Raw genomic sequence first — 26,084 nt, forward strand, 5'->3', positions numbered from 1 at the left:
AAATCTTTGCCATAGACAGTAGATTCATGCAAGTTATGCTATGGACCGAAACACTTAAAACTTCTTCTATGGAGAGTAGATCCTAAGAAGGCTTTAAAATGGGAGAATTGTTTTGAAAATCTCTTTAAAAGTCCCCTCTTTAAGTAAAATGTATTCTATGGAGCGAATGCCTTTACGAAGGTCCTATGTAGAGTGGAGCTATTTAAAATAGGCAGGATTCATTAAAAAGTCCCCTAAGCAGAGAAAAGTCTTCTATAAAGAGATGACCTGAAATAATTGTTGAGAAAAGATTTCTAAGTGCTTTTCTATGGGTTAATGATCCTCAACGAAATTTCGCTGAAGGCGATTTTCATTTGGAGCTAAATAATTTAAATGGTATCCAAAAAGCGAAGGTCCTCAAGGGTTCATTACTTTAGAGAAGATTTTCAACAAGTCTTGTGAGAAGAAAAGGCCCTCAAAACACTAGAAAATAAAAAAAGACTTCGGCGAAAATAGATGTTCTAGAAAAGGAAGAGATAACACAGCCTTGAAAGGTAATTTTCTGGAAAATGTCTAAAAAATATATTTCTTTGGAGGAAAGATATTACTCGGCAGAATGCTTAAATGTCTGATAAAAAGCGAAGTCCAACCTAGCAGCTCTTGAATAAAGGCAAGATCTTTAGCCTTATATGGAGGGAAGATTTGCAGCAGGTCTTCTGGGGAAGGTAGAAGATATAAGAGATCATTTTAAGGAGAAATAACCTCATACAGGTCTCCCATGGATATGACCTTGAATAAATAAGTCTCCTACAGAGAAACAACACTCCATAAATATTCTTTGGAGGAAATATGTTTCTCTGCCTATAAGAAAGAGAAGATCTATAGCCTTATATGGAGTAAAGATATGCAGCAGAACTTCTGGAGAGGGAATATATTCAAAGACGCGGAAAAAATTAGAAGACCTGCAAAACGTACTAATTGGGAAGGAAAAATCCTTTTGAAGGTATTCTTCAAGGAAAATATTTTAAAACGCTCTTCCATGAAAAAAATTCCTAAATCTGGACTTCTATGGAAAATAGCCCATCAAAAGGACTTCTTAAAAAGAAGAAGAAAACCCCTATTTTAGTGCGAGGAGATTCTCAATAGGTCTTCTATGGAGATAAACTTTTCCGAATGTTTTTAAATGTGCGAGGAGATTCTCAATAGGTCTTCTATGGAGATAAACTTTTCCGAATGTTTTTAAATGTAAGAAAGAAAAAAAACAGAAAACCTCGAAATTTCTTCTATAGCGAAGATAGATGCCTTCACAAAGTGTTCTAAAAAGCAGCTGTGTGTGTGTGTGTTTGAGTCTCTACACTACTATTGCATATACTTTGAGCAAGGCTGCTATAGAGAGAAAAGATAGAAGATCCTTTGATACAGCCATGCTCACAATATATGCATTAGTAGTGGTATGAGACTCTCTCGCCCTGCCAAATCAATGGCTAATAAAAATCGAGAGATAATACGCGTGCTTTGTTTATGCTTTTTCGTTTGAAGGTGCTCATAGCTGTTTTGATGGCATTCAGTGGAGAAGATATCTAAAAACGGCATTCTACGGAGAAGAGACGATAACTATATGTAATGAATAGACCTTTAAAATAAGAAATGTGGAGAGTATAGAAAGAGAGTATAAAAGCAGCGCCGCTCAAGAACAAAATCCCGCTCACCAGTCAATTTCTCTTGGCTTGGCAAATCAGTGAAAATTATTATTTATTTCTTATTGTTAATTATTGGCTTCATTAAAGAAAAATAGAATACTAATTTTCTCTTAAATGTTCCCTGTTGACACACACGGTTTTGACCGGTGCTGATAAAAGTCTTTTGAGGAATTAAAAAAGAGAAAACATTTAAAAGGAGAAGACCCTAATTATGCGTGCGAAAAAAGTTTGTTTTTGGAAGGACGAAATTCAGAACTTTCTTTGGCTTTCATAGCGAGAGCAACTTGAATAGGCCTTCCTTGTTAAAAAGGCTATTAAAAGGTCTTCTATAAAAATTACCTTTAATTTCATTGGAACTTCAATGAAGATATTTTTTTTTTTTTTGACAGAAGCCTTCTTTGTTGGTACAATTTTTATGGAGACTTTATAATCCTTGAAATGAGAGAATCTTTAAATGGGGGGAAATGTAGAGAAACAAATGACAATATAAAGAGAATACATTAAAAATGAGATAAAAGTAGAAGATCATGAAAGGGTGAGAAACCAGAGAGAAGACATTCAACTCATATTTTGGTGAGAAGACCTCCAAATGATTTTTTCCATTGTAAAAAGAATATCTTTAAGGGTTCCTCTTTGTTCAGAAAGCCTTTAAAATGTGTTTTAAGGACGATCAGTTCTTCTATGAGGTCAATGCATTTTAAATACTTTCTATGGAGATAATATCTTCACAAAGCCTTAATTGCAGAGAAAGCGGCTTCAGAATGTCATCCGTGGAAAAATATCCTTAAATAATTTTCTGTGAAGAACATACCATTTAAAAGTCACTTATGGAGACTTATGGACTTATGGTCCTATGTAGAGATGAGAGAAGATATTCAAAAAATCTTTAGAACGTCTTCTATGGCCTTCTATAGAGAGAAGAAGATCAACATGTTTTATATGAAGACAAGACTTTCCAAAGTTTATCTGAGTACCAAACAGAGCCGTTTAAAGGGTCTTCTAAAAATAAGATATTTATTAAATTTTTTTTTTTGTTTTAAGGGATGTCCTAACAAAAAATTTCCTATACGCAAAATATATTTTAAAAATAGTTCGCAGATATTTCTCTACAGAACATCTTTAAAATATTTCCTACAGGGAAAAAAATCAAAAAAAAAATCTTCTTTAGAAATAACATCTCTTAAAGCTCTGTTCAACATTGGTTCATTTCATTCACTTGTAAGACAATTTAAACCAGTAAAGAAAGTCTTAAAGTTGGGCGGGGCCGATATATGAGATATATCCAAATCTGAACCGATCTCGATATAATTTGGTAAAGATATTTCTGAGCTGTATTTGATATATTTCCTTGAATATAGTTGTTACGGAGTGCATATTACGGTTGTGGGTAACAAATATAACAAATCGGATGAACAATATATATGGGAGCTATAGCTATATCTGAACCGATCTTCACCAAATTTGGTGAAGCTATATCTGAACCGATCTTCACCAAATTTGGTGAAGATCGGTTCAGATATAGCTTCGGCCGTGAGTGCCAAATTGCATCATATTTGGGCAAATATTAGATGTTTGATGCACAATGAAAGGTACATCGGACGAAGTTATATATGGGAGCTATATCCAAATCTGAACCGATCTCGATAAAATTTGGCAAAGATATTTCTGTATTTGATATATATCCCCAAATATTGTTTTTGCAGAGCACATATTACGGCTGCGAAGGACAAAAAATAACAAATCGGACGAAAATATATATGGGAGCTATATCTAAGTTTTTACCGATTGTCTCTAATTTTAATAGTGTTCGTCCTTGGGCCAAGCAAATGATCTGTGCAAATTTTCATCTGGATCGGGCAATAAATGCGACCTGTACTTCGTTTACAAAAATACATGGACAGACGGACTGACGGACATGCATAAATCGACTCAGAATGTGATTCTATGCAGATCATCAAAAGGAACTGTGGGTCTATCTCGTTTTCTTTTGCCTGTTACAAACAAATGCACAAAGACATAATACCCTGACCCCGTTATGGTGTAGGGTATAAAAACCCTTCACAGCTATGACCAATGCTACAATTATGAAACAAATTAAGTAGCTCATAAAAATCTTGAAAAATATCTCCAACTAATTTACATCGATTTCCCATTTGAATAAAAAAAAAATTTAAACTCACATACAGAAAACTCGTTTTGAGTATCTGAAAAAGGGACAAAGTAACAGCTCCAAAGGAAACAAAGTCATTTCAGAAGGGGAAACAAATAACTTTAATAAATAAATCTGCCATAAAATGAATTTCCGTAAGATTTCGCCAGAGAATTTCGTAGCAAAAAAAAAAAAAACAAGAACAAGAAGCACAGACAGACAAGAGCAAACCATGCGGGATAGGAGTGGATGTTCAGTTCGTTTGGGGTTTTTTTGCTTATTCATTTTTGCAACCCGCAGTTCCCTGTTTCACTTTAGTTTAAACAGATATAACCATAATTTTGCATATTACCGCTTACTTTCCCTTATTGTTATTGTAATGGAAATTTTCCTCTCTGCTCGAAATTGGGTCAATGTGATGCAATGTTCCCATACAGTCTATTCGCGTTCATACGTATTAAACGTATTTTATTTTGCTGCTGCCATTGCTACTGCTTTTGCTGCTGGAGACAGCATAATAAAGGGGGGAGATTTGCTTTTTTTTTTTTTTTTTTTTTTTTGCCCAACTAGAAGTTCAGTAGTAACAAAGACAACGATGACGGTTCGGCAAGGAGAATGGAACAGAACTAAAACTGAAACTGAAACACTAACAACAAAAAACGGAACAAATTTAGAAATGCAAAAATCTGGCATAGTTGAAAATATTGCATTGCCGGGGCCGGGAAAGAGAGAGAGGGAGATAGAAAGGAAAAAGAATGGTCTGCCAGAAACGAATTGTACAACGACGAGTTTATGGCAATCATAAAAATACACTTTGAAATGAGAAAATAATTATAGAACGCTCATTTCGACGTTAATTATGAACAAGATGAATTTTATTTCCCTGGCATCCACCCACACAGGCACGCACAAACACACACACTCTTACTCATATACACTCGCTCGCTCTCTCGCTCTCGCTCACCCACCCACAATAATGTTTGGTTGGCTGATTTCAAAGCAAACTAAAACCTACAACTAAGTTCAACAAATTAAAAATCATATTTATGTTGACTCTGTTAAGACTTAGAAAAACCCACAGACACACAAACACACGCACACAAATACAAACGCCCAACCACTAACACAAATATTAATATGAACCCAGCAAGCATTTAGAAGTGTGTGACTCACTTCCATTTTAAGATGCCACTTCTGCGACGCTTCTAATCCTATTAAATGCGATAGTATGTACATTTACAATAACAAAACTACTGTTGTCTACTTTCTATCGTCACGTAGTTACTACTTAGTGGCGCCAAGAAAGTTAAAAGAAGGTGTCGCGTGTGATGACACTATCTAGTGACTGCCATCGGATAAAACAGCGATAGTTTGCCATTATTTACGAATTGAACATAAATAAGACTTTATTCTATCTGAGGAATATAAGACACTATGGCGCAGTGGTAAGCATGCCAGCTTTGCTCTCTGAACACCTCGGTTCGATTCCCAATCCAGACATCACATTTTTAAAACGAAAAAAAAATGTTTGAATATTTCATCTAATAAGTAAGAGTTCTATGTAAATTAACATTGGAAAACTTAACAATAACAATAAAAAAATAATAATTTTTTTTTGTTTTTTGTTTTTTCACTTCCAATAACTATCGAGGAAGTGACTTCCACGATTTTTAGAAAACTATCGCGGGCGTGGTTCATCCCTTCCCGAAGGATGATCCTTCCGGGGTGAGAAAGCGATATCAGACGCGATGATTTCAATCGCTTAGGCGTGACTTCTAAGTGAGTTGGTGGATAGATTTTGCTTGCTGGGAAGTGGCAAAAAAAAAAAACATACAACACTAAGTACAAGAGGGGAAAATAGAAATAAAATAAAACGCATAAAATAAATTGAAATATAATTACAAGTTTCGCATGGAAACGAAAATTCAGATCGACAAAGTGTTGTCGTTGAAATTTAAAATAATTAGGAAATCAGTAGCAGAGATTATTGTCCCCAGGAGTCGGGCGACTGATAGTAGGGAAATTGCATTTCTATATTCATTATGGGTGGAAATTACTTATCTTTCCTATTTGAGCTCCCGAAATATTTACAAATCGCTTAAATATTATTTCAGGGTATGGCACTGTTATGTCAAGTTCAAAGCTTGAAAAGTGGTTTTATCGGAATGTTGTGTAGATATTCTATACTAATATAAGGGTTGAGTTATTAACTGATTCATTGAAAGGTGTTTAGAAATGCGATTGTGGAAATGGGTACTTTGAGTGTACGACAAGTAGTAAAAGGTAGTAAATATTTAAGAATTCGGAAGTAGTTACCTCACGGAATATTTGCATGCAGGTATGTACTAAATATTCTAACATTTGCAAAAACTGCAGCCCTCAATTTTTACACCCTATAAAACAATGTGTTGGGTATATTATAAGTTTGGTTGAGTCTAAAAGCCTGTAACACCTGAGTCGTCCATCCTACAAGTAGCAATCATTGCCCGATCATCACGAAATTGTTTTTTAGGGTAAGAATATAAGTCTATTTCATAAATGTATCCTTCCATTGAAAACCCTTCAATGATTGCCTTCAGATACTTTTTTTTAGATCTGCTTTCCGTTACGATCTTTTAAAGTTATTCTCCCCATAAAGTTATTCTCCCCTTCTACTCTTCGTAGAATACTGAAATATTTTCTCCATTGACCTCTTAAAGGGTATTTTATATTTTCCCTTTGGCCAAGGCCCATTTCCTCTCTGAGGCTGTAGTATCCATTACGAACATCAAACACCAAGTTTGAAAAATTCCGGCAAATAATATCGCGGAAATGAACAAAGGAGCCTAGGCCCAAAATCGAACTAAGTCAACCTAAAACTCCTTTGTTCATCTAGGAAGAAGCCAGCCGGTGACTTAAGCCAACGAAATATGCTCTTTATGTATTTCCAGCCTAAATATTGTAAAAGTGGCATTTAGGGTTCAGATAGAACTTGGACATTGGTATACCCTACACCACATACTGCTATGTCTTTGGGCATTTGCCTGGATAAGGGAGCGGGATAGACCCATAATTACTTTTGAGGATATTATTGACTCGATTTATGCATGCAGTCCATACGTCCCTTCGTCTGTCCATGTATTTTTATGAACGAAATGCAGGTGGCATTTTCCAAACAATATTTCTTTGGCCCAAGGACGACCCCTATTGAAATTGGTGAGAATCGGTTCAAATTTAGATATAGCTCACAAATATATGTCTTCAACCGATCTCAGGTTAATTGTGCACCAAATGACCAATATCACTTCAAATGTTCTGAATTTTGGCAAATCCGACCAAATTTAGTCTAGAGCAAGTACATCAAATTTTGTGAAATTCGGTTCAGATATAGTTATAGCCATATACAGTGTGATATAAATAAACTGCAACTAAGTCAAACGCCATAGTGTTAACATCTTTTTTTCAAATTTTATTGAATAAAAGCAAAAAATGTCGGAAATAGCATCAAATTTTAGAATAAGTTTAGATTTGTTCAAATTGGTTACCTTTGGCACGAATTATGGTCTTCAAACGGCTAATGAAACCGTCACACGCTGCCCGCATGTTGCTATGCTGTAGTTTGGCTCATTCCTAGCGAAGGGCTTGAGGTGATCGACACTTTGGTATTTTTTAAGGCCGACCTTGCTTTCCAAAATACTCCAGACACAATAGTCCAATGGATTGGTATCCGGAGATTTTGGTGGCCATCTGGAAAATTTTCACCAAAATGCTTTTGTATGCTTGTAAACAATATAATGAGCTGTCACTGGAATAATTTTAACAGCTGTCGGTGGCTTAGGAATGACAACAGTCTGAAGTTGGTTGCAGTTTTTTCATCTCACCCTGTATATGGATCTTTCTATCTCGCCGAGCTGAGTCGGTCTAGCTCTGATTGTCCGTCCGTCCGTCTGTCCATGTTAATCACGCTACAGTGTGCAATTGTATTCCGATCCTCACGAAATTGAAAATGGAGGTGGGATTAGGGTTAGAATAGAATCCTATTGTTTTTGGAGATGATCCCATAATATTTGGGGATTGAAGTGTACCAAAAACTGAAAAAATTCCTGCTTTTGCAGTTGCTCTATAGGCCATAATTATGAACCAATTGACGCGGAAATTTGCATGGATTTAAAGTTCAGGGATGGGCAGAAGCTATCCGATTTGGATGGTAATCGGACAATATTTAACGGGTAAAATAAATCATAACTTTTATGTCAAAAATACGAATATTTCCACTAAACTGTCGATATTTTTAATCCCGGTCAATTTGAAAATTTAGTAAAAGGTCAATTCTGAGCATTGCAGTGTTGCAGATAGCCAAGATATGGGATATATAGTAAACAGATCTTAGTTATTCTCCTTATAAGTCAAGAATCGCTGGACAAGTTTTCACACTTCTCAGCAACTTGGAAGGGTCTCTTGTCAGAAAAGGAGAGAAAATCTATAAAAATCGCGTCAACATATGGCAATAAAAAAGGGAATACATTTTGTTAAATTTTTCAATTTTTGTAATATTTTTTATTGCATGCGATTTTTTCAATTTGACTTACAATTTTGAATTGTATATTTTGCACAGTTTTTTATACCCTCTACAACACTATATGTTGAGGGTATTATACACAGGTCGCAATTATCGTCCGATCCTCACGAAATTTTGCAAGGTGGTAGGTTTAGGGTCAGAATTAAAGCCTTTTGAAGATGTACATTTAGGGGTTCAAATGGATCAAAAAAAAAAAAAAAAACAAAAATTTACTGACTTTGCAGTCGCTCAAATAGGTCACAAATGAAAAAAAGGACCGGACGAAGTCTTGCATTTTGGATGACCATTGGATTATAATTAGCTGTAAAATGGACCAACTGAGGAATGTGTAAATATGTGCAAATCCCCCCAAGTGACATTGTTTCAGTAATGAAATATCCAAAAATGGATTCGGACATAACAGGGCTTCCAAAATATTGTAGTGCTGTAGGGTATAACATTGTCGGCCCCGTAGGACCGTATATTTTATTTTGTCCCCTAAGAAAAATCAGCGTTTGTTGGTCAGTTGGTGGTTTTTTAAATATCCTTTAACAGTGTTGTATTTCAGATTTTATGCTTCATAAAAATTGAAAATTGATGGCCCGTACAAAATTTTATTGGGTAGGAACGTATAGTGTAACATAATAAAAAATCAACTCTGGTGTTCAAAAAAACAAGCAAATGCAAATTTTGAATTAAAATAACCAAAAATTCTTGACTACCCCCTTTTCGTCCTCTCTTCTTACCACTGGCAAAATTACATATTTCAAATGTGCTCAACTATCCTTTAAACTTGCAATTGATACCCATTCCCATTCGATTTAATAATTCCGCAATAAACAAAAACTACTATTCTATTCTTAAAAACTTGATATATGGCAAAAATCCCCATTTATCTCAAATCAAACTCCAGCAACAAAAACAACAAACGCACACACATACACACACACACTCTCACTCACTCATCCACTTGCATTCATACATTTCAAAAATTGAAATTGATTTTTCCTTGATTTGATTTCGATAATATCACATTTCTCCCAACTCTGTTGTTCTCTTCCGTTCCGTTTTTTTTGTGTGTCTTCTTCCCTTTTTTTTGCGTTTTTCTGTTTTAGGTAAAGCAATTGGTCAAAAAACCCATATCATGGCTGCGGGTACGAGATGGACACATACTGACCGTTGACCAAACAACATTCATTGCCGATCAGAGATTTCAATCTATTTTCACTGTAAACCCCGAACGCTGGTCATTGCAAATCAAATATGTGCAATTAAAGGATGCAGGCATTTATGAATGCCAAGTGTCCACGGAGCCAAAGGCCAGCGCCATTGTGTATCTGCATGTGGTCGGTAAGTATATGGACGTGGACGATGACGACAACGACGATGGCGATGGCAACGACGACGACTACTTCGTTTTGTTGTTTCGTTTTTGCATATTCATGTCACATCAGTGGCTTTGTAATAAAATGATGGCACTTAATCACACTACAGACACCATTGCCATCATAGCCGGAAGGCCAACAAATGGCCAGAAAGTGAATCAGACCGCCAGACAACAAATTGCCGTAGCAATAAAAATAGGGATGTCAAAAATGCCAAGAGAAAGATAATATTTTGTTTCAAAATTTTATTTTTGGCAAATGAAGCCAAAGGGAATGAGTTCGGGGAAAATAGTTAAAATTGGAAGTACAAACGGAAGTTCGTTAAATAATTATGAAAAAACTGATATCTGATTGTTTAGTCTTCATTGTGAGGTTGATCGATTTGAGGATCCGTAAGAAATATAGGTTAGGTTAAAGGACTCGCCGTTGCCGTTTGGTACCGCGCCACTCTGAGACCTCCTGCTCCATTGTGTTCATCCTAAATGAAGAAAATGGAAAGATAGAAAGATTGGTGGAAAAGGTGAAGATATTATTGATAGAAAATATATAAATAATAGCTTCAGTAGTCTCTGAAGAACAATTTTGGAATTTCTAGCAAGGCTTTAAAAACTTAAGGAAATATGATTAAAGGCTTGATTGCCCAGGAAATGATATTACCAACAAACCGCGACTATGACCATGGTAGTCCTTCCTCCGTCCAAATAAATTTCCAATAAAGTCTCTATAGCTTAAGTAGTCTCAAAAAGTCATTCATTGAAGTTTTGGTAAACCCAAAAACATTTTTTAAAAAATACGAGAATATCTTCGAAAGGCCTTTAAAATATTGCAAAAACCATTGATTATTAAAATATTAGATACTGATTGGTAGTTTAGTGCCGTTTTTTATACCCTCCAGCATAGTATGGAGGGTACAAGTTTGTCATTTCATTTGTAACACCTCGAAATATACATTTTAGACCCCACAAAGTATCAGCATAAAATTCTATGTCGATTTAGCGATGTCCGTCCGTCTTCCATCTGTCCGTCTGTGGAAATCACTCTAGCTTCCGAACAAATTGAAGTAGATTGATAAAATTTTACTTAAATGTTTGTTATGTCTGCAGGACTTGTGAGATTGAAAATGGGCCACGTAAGTCCACGTTTTGGTATAGCCCCATATAAAGGTACCTCCCGATATTCGGTATTTTGATGATTTTAGCGACATTATTCACCGGAATTGTTTCAAATTTGGTATTTGAAGTTCGAAATGGATATAACAGACCAGACAGAAAATTGTCTGTGTCGGTCCACGTCTTCGTATAGCCCCATATAACGGTACCTCCCGATATTCGGTATTTCGATGATTTTAGTGACATTATTAACCGGAATTGTTTCAAATTTTGGTGTTTGAAGTTCGCAATGGATACTACAGACTAAGACAGAAAATTGTCTGTGCCGGTCCACGTCTTCGTATAGCCCCAAATACCGGTACCTCCCGATATTCGGTATTTTGATGATTTAAGCGACATTATTCACCGGAATTGTTTCAAATTTGGTATTTGAGGTTCGTAATGGATACTACTGCCTAAGACAGAAAATTGTCATTGCCGATGATTTTAGCTACATTGTTACCGGTTTTTATATCCTACACCACAAGGTGGTCAGGGTATTATGTCTTTGTGAATTTGTTTGTAACAGGCAAAAGGAAACGAGATAGACCCATAGTTCCTTTTGATGATCTGCATAGAATCACATTCTGAGTCGATTTATGCATGTCCGTCTATCCGTCCGTCCGTCTGCCCATGTATTTTTGTAAACAAAGTACATTTCGCATTTAATGCCCTATCCAGATGACATTTTGCGCAAATCATTTGTTTGGCCCAAGGACGAACCCTATTGGAATTGGAGATAATCGGTCAAAATTTAGATATAGCTCCCATATATATCTTCGTCCGATTTGCTTTTTTATTGTGCATCAAACGTGTAATATCAGCCCGAATAGTATGGAATTTTGCACATACGATCAAATTAGGCCTGAAAATAAGTATGCCAAATTGGTTCAGATATAGCTATAGATCCCATATATATTGTTCATCCGATTTGTTATTTTTGCGGAGGACAAAATATGCACTCTGTAACAACAATATTTGGGGAAATTTATCAAATGCAGCTCTGAAATACCTTTGCTAAATTTTATCGAGATCTGTTCAGATTTGAATATAGCTCCCATGTACAACTTCGTCCGAATTACCTTTGATTGTGCACCAAACGTCTAATATATGTCCAAATGAAATGGAATTTGGCACTTACGACCGAATCGAGTCTAGAAGCTAGAAGCTAGTATGTCAAACAGCTATAGCTCCCATATATACTGTTCATCCGATTTGTCATATGTCATAGACGGACATGCATAAATCGACCACAGCCGTAATATGCACTCCGTAACAACGATATTCATGGAAATTTATTAAATACAACTCAGAAATATCTTTGCAAAATTTTATCGAGATGGGTTCCGATTTGGATATAGCTTCCATTTATATCTTTATCCGATTTCAAATTAGTTGTGCACCAAATGGGCAATACAAGTCCGAATTTAAAAGATCCTTCGAACTTTAAATTATAATTATAGCTTGTATGATTGAATTCTCCCATAAAAGCTTTTAATTGTTATGCGGAGCTCTACTAAATTAGCAAAGTGGTGTAGGGTATCAAAAAGTTGGCCTCGCCCGACTTTAAGACCTTCTTTACTGGTTTTTGGATTGTTTCTATTTTTGTTATACCCTCAACCTGGAAAAGGAGGGTATATTAACTTTGTCATTCCGTTTGTAACATCCCTATATATTCGTCGTAGATCCAATAATGTATATATATATATCTATATATATATATATATATATATATATATATATTCATGATCAGCATAAAATTCTATGTCGATTTATCGATGTCCGTCTGTTTGAAAATACGATACAGCCTACATTATTTGACGTGGAGCTTCAAAATTTGGCCCACGTTTTGTTATAGCCCCCATATAACATTACCTTCTGACATTCAGTATTTTGATGATATTTGCCACATTTTTCCACCAAATTTGTCAAAAAATAAATATTTGTAGTTCATAATGGGTTCTAACTCCTGTGGCGAAAAATTGTAAGTATAGGTCGATGTTTTGGAATAACGGGACCCTCCGATATAATCGGTATTTTGATGATTATACCCTCAGCCATATGGCTAGAGAGGGTATATATCATTTGATACAGTCAAAAGGTGTCTAGTCGAAATAAAAGTTTTAGACCCTAGGTCTCTTTAGACCAAATCCGTTTCAGAACATTTGGAGTCGATCTAGCGATGTCCTTCCGTCCGTCTCTCTGTCTGTCTAGTGCGAACGATAACTCTCGTAGGGAGTATCCGATTTGGTCCAAACTTGAAACATAATATTTGTGTCAAATTTAGATCGAGTTCGGAGATGGGCAACATCGGTCCACTCCCAAAATATATTTTCTGCACAGAAAAAGAGAGAGGATAATCCAATTTTGCTCCAACTTTGCAAATCCTAATAATTGTGTCAGTGCTAGGTCAGGTGCGAAAATTGACAATATCGGTCCACTATATCAAGTACCTCCCCCCTAAAGGGTCAATATTTTGAATAATTATAACTCTGCGAAAAAATGTGATGTAAGAGTCCGATTGCCTTCAAATTTTCCCAATAATTTTATTAACCCAAGGTTTGCTGTAAAAATGGAATATATCGCTTTACTCCTTCTGGTACCTCCCCCCAAAAAATATCAAAATTTTCAAAAAAAAAAAAAAAAAAAAAAAAAAAAAAAAAATCTGCACAGAAAGGGAAGCTTTTATCTAATTTTGCTCTAACTTTGGAAATTCAAATATTTTTGTCACTGCTAGGTCAGGTGTGAAAATGGAAAATATCGATTTACTCTATCAAGTACCTACCCCACAAAGGGTCAAATTATTAAATAATTACAACGCTTATAAAATGTGATGTAAAAGTCGGATTGTCTTCAAATTTCACACATCCCAAGATGGTGTGAATATGGGATATACCGATCCTTTCCTTCTGGTACCTCCCAGACAAAGGGTCATAATTTTGAATATCTACGGAGCTTATAAAACATGAAATTAATATCCGATTCCATTCAGACTTGGCGCATCTCAATATTTCCATCAACATAAGATCTCTTTTAAAGATGGTAGAGATCAGACCATTTCTTCTTGTACCTCCCCCCATAGGGTTAAAGATTTTGAGAAACCAAACGCTCCAAGAAAACCAGATAAGTTTAAAACTCTTTTCAAATTCCACACATATAAATAATTTTGCTAACACAAGATCTGTTGTGAAGATGATATATTGCTGGGAACCCCTTCTGGCACCTCACCCACAAAGGGTCACATTTTTCAATACTTTTATTTGTCATAACTTACGAAACAAGTCAACGATTTTTTACAATTTGCTATACCTAAATATATGTCTCTCAACCAGAATCCTGAGATGAATATGGGTTTTATGACGAAGTTACCAATATAGACCAAACCTGGCAAGTCGGAATATTTATACCGTATTTATTTAGGTCGGATATGAGATGGACAATAACGGCCCATTCCTTCAGAACCCACCCCATAGAGGGTCAAGAGTTTGAAGAATCATAATAAATAATCGATCATTGGTTGAGGGTAACGTCTGTCGACAGAACGGACTGATACTTTTTAACTTGTTCTCTTTAAATATTGAAATAGGGTTCTGGAAGTCCCCTAGAAGTTATACTTAAAAATTCACGATTTTTTTTTAAAAAAAAAAAACAAGTTAGAAAGCAGTAAGTTTGGCTGGGCCGAACTTTTAATACCCTAAACCGTTTGCAACGAATTTGGAAATTTTCAAAAAATAAAATCCTTAAGAAATTCTGTTAAAATTTTAAAAATACCGAATATAGCCGTTATATTGGGTTCTATACGACGTGGATAGGTATTGTTTGTCATAAGCCATTACCATATTCAACTTCGAAACTTGAAGTAAACGGTGAATAATGTAGCTAAAATCATCAAAATATCGTATATAAGGAGGTGCCGTTTATTTGGAGCTGTGCGAAGACCTGGACCAGCATAGACAATTTTCTGTCACAGGCTGTAGCATCCATTACGAACTTCAAATACTACATCTCAAACAATTTCGGTGGATATTGTACCTAAAATCGTCAAAATACCGAAAATAGGGAGGTACTGATATATGGGGCCTATACGAAGACCTTGACCCGCACAGACAATTTTCTGTCACAGACTGTAGTTCCTATAACGCTCTTCAAATACCAATTTTGAAACAATTCCGGTGAATAATGTCGCTAAAATCATCAAAATACCGAATATAGGGAGGTACCGTTATATGGGGGCTATACGAAAACATGGACTTGCACAGACAATGTTCTATCTAAGGATGTAGTATCCATTTTGAACTTCAAGTACCAAATTTGAAACAATTCCCGTGAATAATGTCGCTAAAATCATCAAAATACCGAATATCGGGAGGTACCGTTATATGGGGGCTATACGAAGACGTGAACCTGCACAAACAATTTTCTGTCTTAGGATGTAGTATCCATTTTGAAGTTCAAATACCAAATTTTAAATTACTTCCGGAAAAAGGTCGCTAAAATCATCAAAATACCGAATATCGGGAGGTACCGTTATATGGGGGCTATACGAAGACATGGACTTGCACAGACAATTTTCTATCTTAGGGTGTAGTATCTATTTGGAACTTCAAATACCAAATTTGAAACAATTCCGGTGAATAATGTCACTAAAATCATCAAAATACCGAATATAGGGAGGTACTGTTATATGGGGGATATATGAAAACGTGGACCTACATGGCCCATTTACGAACTTAACCTGCCTACTGGAAAAATAAACATGTGTGCAAAATTTTAGCCATCTATCTAAGTTCATTCGGAAGATTGCGTGATTACAACAGACAGACAGACGGACAGATAGACAGATGGACAGACAGATAGACGGACAGACAGACAGACGGACAGACAGACAGACAGACGGACATCGCTAAATCGACTTAGGATTTTACGCTGATCAAGAATATATATACTTTGTTGAGTCTGACATGAGTATTTCGAGGAGTTACAAACGGAATGACAAAGCTAATATACCCTCCATAGTATGGTGGAGGGTATAAAAATATTCAATTTTGTTCCTTTAAAAATAGAGGATATTGTCCTTAAAAAGTTTCCTTACCAATAGACCTGAAAGTTATTCAAAAAATTTTATTTAAAATTATTTCCTAAGAAATACAATATTTTTATCCTGAAAACTTTTTTAAATTTAATATTTTAAAAATTCGGGAAAAAAATTATATGTTTACTACCCTTTTGATCAAATATCTCCTAAAAAATACAAGATTTTTATTCTGATAACCCTTTAAATTGAATATTTCAAAAATCCGTATAAAGTTCATATTTTTACAACCCTTTTGAGTAATTAAAAAAGTGCACTTGTCACAGACACCAAGACATTATCATAATGTCCGATTGATTGAGATCATTTGACATGACCATACATCATTTTTGACATCCCTAAATGTTAATGAAAAATTATGCTCGACACTAAGCCGGCGATAGTTTCAGGAACGATAACATCTGTTGTTGTTGTCGGCCACATGACGACGATAACGATGATGATGCTTTAAGTAAATATGATTTTAATTTCCTCTTTTTTCTCACATTCTCTCTCTCTCTCTCTCTCTCTCTTCCCCAAATTCGCTCTCGTTACGGCATATAAAAATTCCGCATACGCCATAAATGTGTGCGTATGTGCTGTGGTGTATTCGTACGTGTTGTCGTATAATATAATAGAGCCCAAAACGGAATTATTCGGAGAACCTACACGTCATGTAAAGGCCGGAAGTCAAGTGAAACTGCTGTGCATAATTAGCCAAGCACTGGAGCCGCCATTATTCATTAATTGGTTTTATAATCAGAAACAAATATATTTGCATAATCGCAAAGGATGGCGTACAGAAATTGAACGCATTGAATTGCCGCCGGATACAACGACGACGACAACAACAACAACGACCACTACGACAACAACAACCACCACAACTACTGCAATGCCAAGTACAACTACAGCGGGTAGCAGTTCTTCTACTCTTACTCCCATGGCTGCCCCCAGTGGTGCCACAATTTCAGGCGGCGTTGTTACCCCAGCGATTACAACAATGCCAGCCAGTGGTTTTAGTGGCAGCCGTTCATCATTGATAAGCGGAAGTGAAATTCCAGCAGTTCATATTTTAACAACCATAACTCCGCAATCATTAAATGATGGTAATCTTTTAGACATGGTGTCAGAATCCGCATACCAAACCCAGCAGCACCACCACCACCACCACACTAATTTAATACAACCTGAAGCAGCCTCATCAAAAAATTCACAGAAACATGGGCCAGCGACATCAAAGGCAGGCATGGGATCGAGCTCATCATCATCGGCATCATCAGCGGGCTCAACAACAACTGTGGGCACCACTCCGACCGCCAATTCTCCCTCAACGGATGCCAATGAGGCAGCCGCCACGCTAATATCAACAACGCCAGCTGACGAAGAAGATGCTGATGTTGTCGATGATGACGAGTACAGTCAAAGCTCAACTATTATAAATGCAGCAGCAGCGGCAACATCAATGCCATCCCACGAATCACTGGTGGCGGCAGCCGCTGCCGAACGAGGCTACATGATGTTGTCAACACTGATGACAGTTACTGATGTTAAGCAGATTACGGTAATTGATTTTACTTTTTCTTCTTCATTAGTTTTTCCCTTTCTTTTTCTCTCTCTCTCTCTCCCCCTGTACTCACTTCCGCTTTTTTTTTCCATGCTGTGTTTATATATTGACATTTACATAAAAGAACACATACACAGAGAAAAACGCATCATCTGTATAGATATTGCCATAAGATATAACTAGTGTTGTTATTCTTTTTTTTTTGTGTTACATTTTTTATAATGGTATAAGTTTAATATGTTTGTGTGTATGTGTGTTGGGGGGCTAAGTATTTGAGAGTAGAGAACGAGGGTTCTCGCGTGTGTGTGTGCGTTTGTTTCGGTTACACTAATGTATGCATGAACTGGTAGTTGTGGCTGTCGTTATTTTTTATGTGTTAACATTGAGATGGAGTGACTGACATACTGGCGATGAGAAAATCAAAAAAAGAAAAAAAAAAAAAAAAACTTGAAAAGGATGTTTACTTTGGTAAGTGCAGGATGCTGGAGAGTGCATAACTGCATGGAAGATGCGGAGAATCGGATTTTAGTTTGGGCTTCCGTTATCAAAAAATATCAAATATTTTATATATTAAAACTACGAAATTAATTTGAATTTTAAGTGCATTACGAAGAAAAACCACTAAGAAGCCAACAAGGTTGCAGTAAAAAAAAAAAAATAAAATAAAATAAATAAATAAAAAAATAAAAATCTTCCTTAAAATATTATCATAGATAATAGCTAAAAAAGCCGAAATGTCAAAATAAGATGGACAAACGGACGGACACACAAAGCTTCATCGACAAAGCTATACTCTCGAGTCAGATCTTGAAAAAAAAATTTGTGGGAGGTGTTACAATTTCCCCCCAAACAAACTTATAATACCCACAAAATATAGTGCTGTATGGTATGAATAGGGAAGCATTCTATCAGAAAACGCAATTTACTTTACGATTGCTCCCTAATGTCCTAACTACAGCCAAAAAGGGGGCATGGCTTGTTTGCTTTTGCGCCACCGCGTATTTGTATTTGTACTTGTATTTTTTTTTTTTTTGTCTATACTTATTTCCATGTCATAAAATGTATATTTCAAGTGAAAATTATCGGTAACGCTTTTTTACGCGTTCCCATTCTAAGGTCTTCATTTTTAAGCCTCAACCATAGTATGGAGGGTATCTTGCACTTCGACCGTTTGTAACATCTGGAAATACCAATTTTAGACCCCACAAAGTTCATATATTCTTGATCAGCATACAAGTCTATCTCGATTAGGCGATGTCCGTCGGTTCGTCCGACTGTCCGTCTGTGGAAATCACTCTAGCTTCCGAACGAAATGACTTCAGGACCTTTGGTATTGAAAATGGGGCATGTAAGTGCACGTTTTGGTGTAGCCCCCATATAATGGTACCTCCCGATATTCGGCATTTTGATGATTTCAGCAAAATTTGGTATGTGAAGTTCATAGTGGGTACTACAGCCTTAGGCTGAAAATTGTGCGTGCAGGTTCTACGCCATATAACTGTACCTCCCGATATTCGGTACTTTGATGATTTTAGCGACATCATTCACCGGAATTTTTTCAATTGTAGTATTTGAAGTTCGTAATGGATGCTACAGCCTGTGACCTAAAACTGTCTGTGCAGTTCCACGTTTTCGTATAGCAACCATATAACGGTACTTCCCGATATTTAGAATTTTGATGATTTTAGCGACACTATTCACCTGAATTGTTTCAAATTTGGTTTTTGAATGGATACTACAGCCTATGACAAAAAAATTTCTGTGCAGGTCCCGTTTTGGTATAATTCCCATATAATGGTTCCTCCCTGTATTTGGTATTTTGATGATTTTAGCAACATTATTCGCCGATTTTCTTTTTTCAAGTTTCGTATTTGAACATTGTAATGGCTTATGAGAAAAGTTGCCTACGCAGGTCCACGTCGTCGTATATACTTTAATATAACGGCTACATTCTGTATTTTTGCGATTTTAAAAGAATTTTTAACGGATTTATTATTATTATTATTATTATTATTATTATTATTATTATTATTATTATTATTATCATTATTATTATTATTATTATTATTATTATTATTATTATTATTATTATTATTATTATTATTATTATTATTATTATTATTATTATTATTATTATTATTATTATTATTATTATTATTATTATTATTATTATTATTATTATTATTATTATTATTATTATTATTATTATTATTATTATTTTTTTTTTTTTTTTTTTTTTTTTTGAAAATTGCCAAATTCATTTATTTCATTCATTCAGGGTATTCAAAGTTCTGCAACTGTCAAATTTTACTTGTTTGATATATGAATGTAATATTGGAAATTTGATGTCTTGCACTCTGCACAAAAAATGTATATAATCTCACGGATCCCAATATTTTGGAATGTTTTTATCATATATAGAGAGCTTTGGTATACTTCAAGAATCGTTGGTTCAAACAAATGTTTGACGTAAAACCAATTTTTACTATAGTCCGAATATAAGAGTAAACACCGATTTCAGGTATTTTTAACATTTTAGAGAAATTTTGATAAATTTAAAACTGGCTGCGTGGCTGAAAAAAAAAATTAAAAATATCGAAAAACTCTTAGCCACAATACGTGGGTTTTATGCCTAGCCTGAGAATATAAAAATTATATATTCAATATTATTTATACAAATTTATAAAATTAGTGTGGTCTTGATATATTTAATAAACCTCCATTTTGTAAAAATATACCTAAAAGTCGATATTATTTAGAACGGTTTCCGAACGACTCAATAATCTCATCAATGTTTTGAATAACAAAAATATTCCACTGCATGCTACCTCGAACTCCCTCAAAATCACTTGTTTAATGGTCGTATGATTTATATTCATATTAATCACAACTCCGTCAATCATACGCCCTATAAAAAGATGAATGTCTTTCATTTGAATTTCTGCTAAAAATCTCAATAATTTGTATTTAACTTAACGTATCAATAATTCATTTAAATCCGTATAGTATAATCGGTTATTATTAACAACATTCATGACATATTTCAAATAATTTGTTTGTATCTAATTTAAATAACTATTTATTGCCCTACATGGCTCTTTGCCAATATATCAAAATATTTATAACATGCAATAAATATCTTTTGATATGGACAGCAGCAAGCAGTGGCATCGTCGTCATCATCATCATCATTTAACCTAAAGTTGCCTTCGTTTTTTTGTTTAGTTTTTGGTGACTTTCTAACAAACTTAAATAAATTTCCACATAATTTGATTGATACTATTATTACTACAATCTGGTGAAATGTTATTAACATAAATGTCATCGATGGCAACTTAAACGATTTATAATGTTTCCAATGTTACACATAACTTTGATAACGATAATTGATGATTACAGACTACTATCTATTACAGGGACAGTGGAGCCTGAGAAAAAAGGGACATTTTTGGGGTGGTGGTCATACATGGAAGAAATGACCAGCTATGGGAGAAAAAAATAAAACAATATGAGATGGTCGTATGGGTGTATTTAAAACAAGTAAGCAAAGGCTTTAGTTGTGCAGAGCCGAGCATGTGATACCCTACAATACTATAATATGTTAGAAGCCCCCTTATGTCCAAATACATTTTGGAAGATTTCGCTGTTGAAATTATGTCACGGAGCACTGCCCAGATATTACCCTTAGCATTTTGACCAGGGACATTTGCCCAATATTTACGCACTCCGTCGTGCTCCCTCTTCAGGCTTCAATTGTGTGATCAGGATTTTTGTCTGTTTTTGGTTCATTTGAGCCCCTAAATATTTTTCGATCATCTCCAAAAGCAAGAGGCCCTCTGTATCTCCAAATTTAGATTCATCTATACGATTTGCTTGTCTTCGAAATTTGGCTATGTTCGTCAACGAAATCAGCATAAAAAAGCCAGAAGTTCCACTTTCGTGTATTTCGGATATCGCCTATAAGTAATTCTAGTATTTTTTCACACAAAAGTAGTGGTCCATTTTACGCGAGATTCCGTGTTTTTTTGGTTTATATTTATGATCTTATTAACGGCTTAAAAACCAGGAACATTATTGTTGGTCCATTTCAACCCCTAAATATTTTAAGGACATCTCTGAAAACAATAGGCCTACCTCTTTTGCGTCTAACCCTACCCTTGTGAAAATTTTCGTGAAGATCGGACGATAATTGCAATCTGTATATTATAACCCAAACCTGTGTTGTAAGGTGAATAAGGATTACAAAACAAACACTTCAATATTGTAAATCAAATTGAAAAAAAAAACGCATGCGATAAAAAATATGAAAAAATAAAAAAAAAATCACAAAATACTACAAAGTCTATATTAACAACATTATTCGCATACTTTTATGCGATTTTTTAGATTTTACGCTTTTACGCCAAGAGGGCATTCTGAATTGAAAAAAATTTCAAAATTGGACCAGCCATTCTCGATATATAATCATTTTAGCTAACACCCCCCTCCTTTGTATGTATACATTGTATATATTTCTCTATATATCCAATATATTTACTATCGGCATCTACTTAACGGTCAGAATTGACCTGTTCGTCTATTTTGTAATTTCGCCGGGATTAAAAATATTCGCGGTTTAATGGAAAATTTGACTTTTATTTTTTTATTACAAATGTTGTGGTTTATTTCGACCACTAAATGTTATCCGATTACCATAAAAATTGGAAGGCTTCTGCCCAGCTCTAGCCCCATGCTTCGATTGATCTATAATTGTGACCTGTAGAGCAACTGCAAAATCAGGAAATATTTCAGTTTTTGGTCAATTTCGACCCCTAAATATCGTGCGATCATCTCCAAAAGCAATAGGGTTCTATTATGGTTCTAGACCAACCTCCATTCTAACTTTCGTGAAGATCGGGCCATAATTGCGACCTGTAGAGTGATTACAAATTAACATGGACAGACGGACGGACGGACATACATAGCTAGATCGACTCAGCTCGACGAGATAGGAAGATCCATATATACTTTCCTATGTGGGAAACTAATATTTCGAGGTGTTACATAATTTTTGACCCAATCAAACTTATAATACCCCCAACACATAGTGTTGTAGGGTATAAAAATGTAATTATATATATATTTTTTTTTTTTGATCAGCATTAAATTCTATGTCGATTTAGCGATGTCCGTCCTTCTATCCGTCTGTGGAAATCAATCTAGCTTCCGAACGTAATGAAGTAGGTTGATAAATTTTACTGTATTATGCCTGCAGAACTATTGAAAATGGGTCATGTAGGTCCAAGTTTTGGTATAGCCGCCATATAATGGTACCTACCTATTTTCGGCATTTTGATGATTTTAGCGACATTATTCACCGGAATTGTTTTAAATTTAGTATTTGTAGTTCGTAAGGGATACCACAGCCTAAGGCAGAAAAATTTCTGTGCAGGTCCACGTCTTCGTATAGTAACCATATATTTGATATTTTTTGATGATTTTAGCGACCGGAATTTCATCAAATTTAGTGTTTGAAATTCGTAATGGATACTGTAGTATCCATGTTTTCGTATAGCCTTAATATAACGGTACCTTCCTTTGTTCAGAATTTTGATGATTTTAGCTTCATTATTCACCGATTTTTTTTCAAGTTTCTTATTTGAACATTGTAATGGCTTATGGAAAAAGTTGCCTATGCAGGTCCACGTCGTCGTACAGACCCTAATATAACTGGCTACATTCGGCATTTTTAAGATTTTAACAGAATTGTTTACGGACTTTACTTTTTTGGAAATTGCCAAATTCCTTCCAAATGGTGGAGGGTATTCATAGATCGGCCCGACCGAACTTACAGCTTTTTTACTTGTTTTCTAACACAAGGTATTTGAAATTCAGTCTAATTTGGGAGATTATTTATTCACCTCTCTATTAGAGAGATATTTTAAATGTCGTATTCATGACAATGTCGTATTCTCTTTTAGAGACATATTTTAAATGTCGTATTCATGACCTCTTCCTACATGGTATTTCTTTGTTTGGTTCCACTGTAATACTTAAATATGAGCTACTGGTAAAGTTTTAATGATATAAAAATATATGTATGTTGAAGTTGTTTTAAAAAAAAAGTATATATACATATGTGTATATGAATGAACTATAACTTTCTTATAATTAATTAAAAATAAACTTTCTGATGGAAAAATAAGTAATTGCAAAGATTCTAAAGAAAAAACAAATTTATTTTCAATGACACTTCTTAAACTGGGAAAAAAGTAATTGCTTAAATTTATGTGGTCAATGTGGTAATAGAAGAAATAAATTTCAAAACCTAATGATATGGAAAATAACTAATTGAAAGGCTTTTCAAACAATTCATATATAATAGTTTATAACTAATTGTTTTCAATGCAATAATATTTTATTATGATTTTATGTAGAAGTGCAATATATCATTGAATGAAAAAAATTCAGATTCATGGCATATGAGAGGGGAGGTAAAAAGTGTGAATTGTTGAACAGGGTCATCAGGGTGAATAATACAAAGGTTTTGCCTAACACAAAGTGTAATTTATTTTATCACCACAGGATGGGCTTAACATGAAAGGCATATATATAGGCATTTTCGAAGGTTTTTTTCTCCCAAAATAAAATAAATAATTTCGAACCCCCAATCCCAAATTTCTTGAAATTGTGGAGTTAATATTCCTTGGAATCCCTTTTTATTGGGCATATAGTTAAAGAACAAATTTAACCCTCGAAAAACCCACAAAAAAAAGTAAAAAGCTGTAAGTTCGGTCGGGCCGAACTTTGAATACCCTCCTAGGTGACATTTTATTAAGGACTTTATATAGTTTTAATCATATATTCAAAGGGATCCTTCTAACTTGAGATATATTTTGTAACATTTATGATAGATCTTTGAAATTTGATAGAGATCTTTGGAATACACCCAGAATCATTATAAAGGAAAACGGGTAATGTTGGTTCTCTTTTCAGTATAGCCACCATGCAAGGAATAATCCGATTTCAAGTATTTTTTCGCTTCGACATGGTTTTCCAAGTTTTAATATAGAATTTTGAAAAATGATATGGAGCATAAGATTACTTTAAGAATTATTTCATATAAAGTTGGTTAATGTTGCTCCATGTAAATGAGAATAGAGTCCAATCTCCCTCTTCGATTGTCAACTCTATTCTTTATTCCGATCCTGCTCGAAGGATCGATGTAAAAGCGAGAAAAGAGTCCAATCTCCCTCTTCGATTGTCAACTCTATTCTCTATTCGGATCCTGATCGGAGGATCAATGTAATAGCGAGAAAAGAAACACGACCGCTTCATTAGGGTGATATTGTTTAAATTCTCGATCCGGCTCAAAGAACCAATGTTTGAATGAGAATAGAAACCAATCTCCGTTTTCGATTGTCAACTCTATTCTTTATCAGGTGATGAGAAAAGAAAACCAACCGAAAGGTTTGGCTGTTGATTTAATTCTGATTTTCTTTAAAAACAAGTAAGCAAAGGCTATAGTCGTGCGGGGCCGACCATGTGATACCCTACAACAGTACAATATGTCCATTTTGGAAGATTTCGTTTTTGAAATAATGTCAAAGAGCCCCACCCAGAGGTTACCCTTAGTTTTTTTGCCTGGAGAATTTGGCCAATATTTACGCACTCCGTAGTTTTGTAAGTATTCAAAAAAATTTCACACGAAAGTTGTGGTCGGAAGAGAGTAATTCCGATGCGAAATTCCGTATCAATTAGTTTTCAATTGTGGCCTATAGAGCGACTACAAAATTAGAAGAAAATAAATTTATTTTTAGTCCATTTGCACCTCTAAATGTACATCTTAAGAACAATAGGCTTTAATTCTGACCCTAACCCTACCCCCATGCAAAATTTCGTGAAGATCGGACGATAATTGCGATATGCATATAATACCCTCAAAACGTAGTTTTGGGGGGTGTAAAAATTTACAATTCAAAATTGCAAGTCAAATTGAAAAAATCGCATGCGATAAAGAAAATGACAAAAATTAAAAAAATATCTACAAAAATCTACATATTTTTCCGCGTTTTTCTTAGATTTTGTCGTTTTCTGGCAAGAGAACATTCCGAATTGCTGGGAATTGTGAAAATCGGCCCAGCGGTTTTTGATTTATAAGCAGACTAAATAAGATCAATTCTTTTACATATGTATTGTACCTATTTTGCTATATATCCGATTTCTTGGCTATTAGCATCACTGTAATGGTCAGAAGTGATATCTTAATGTATTTGTGATTTGGCTGGGATTGAAATTATTTGCGGTTTATTGGACATTTTCCTATTTTCGTACATAAAAGTTAGGGTCTATTTTACCCGCTAATTATTGTCCTATGGCAGGTTTCTGCCACTCCTTAACTCTAATTTTTGCGTCGATTGGTTCATAATTGTGGCCTATAGAGCAACTGCAAAATCAGGAATTTTTTCTGCTTTTGGTCCATTTCAACCCCTAAATATTGTGCGATCATCTCCAGAAACAATAGGGTTCTGTTCTGACCATAACCCCACTTCCATTTTCAATTTCGTGA

General features: G+C 34.9%; 1 protein-coding gene across 1 annotated transcript in view; it reads left to right on the forward strand.

Annotated features, from left to right (window-relative positions):
* The window catches only part of LOC101898363 (mucin-5AC), a 60,302-nt gene that overhangs the window by 15,812 nt on the left and 18,406 nt on the right, over positions 1–26,084 (forward strand). The window contains exons 3-4 of the mRNA XM_011293570.3: positions 9,481–9,715; positions 16,608–17,533. Of these exons, the coding sequence (XP_011291872.1) occupies positions 9,481–9,715; positions 16,608–17,533 (1,161 nt within the window). The remainder of the gene's footprint in view (positions 1–9,480; positions 9,716–16,607; positions 17,534–26,084) is intronic.

Source organism: Musca domestica, unplaced genomic scaffold, assembly GCF_030504385.1.
Source record: "Musca domestica strain aabys unplaced genomic scaffold, Musca_domestica.polishedcontigs.V.1.1 59, whole genome shotgun sequence".
In the NCBI taxonomy this organism is placed as follows: domain Eukaryota; kingdom Metazoa; phylum Arthropoda; class Insecta; order Diptera; family Muscidae; genus Musca; species Musca domestica.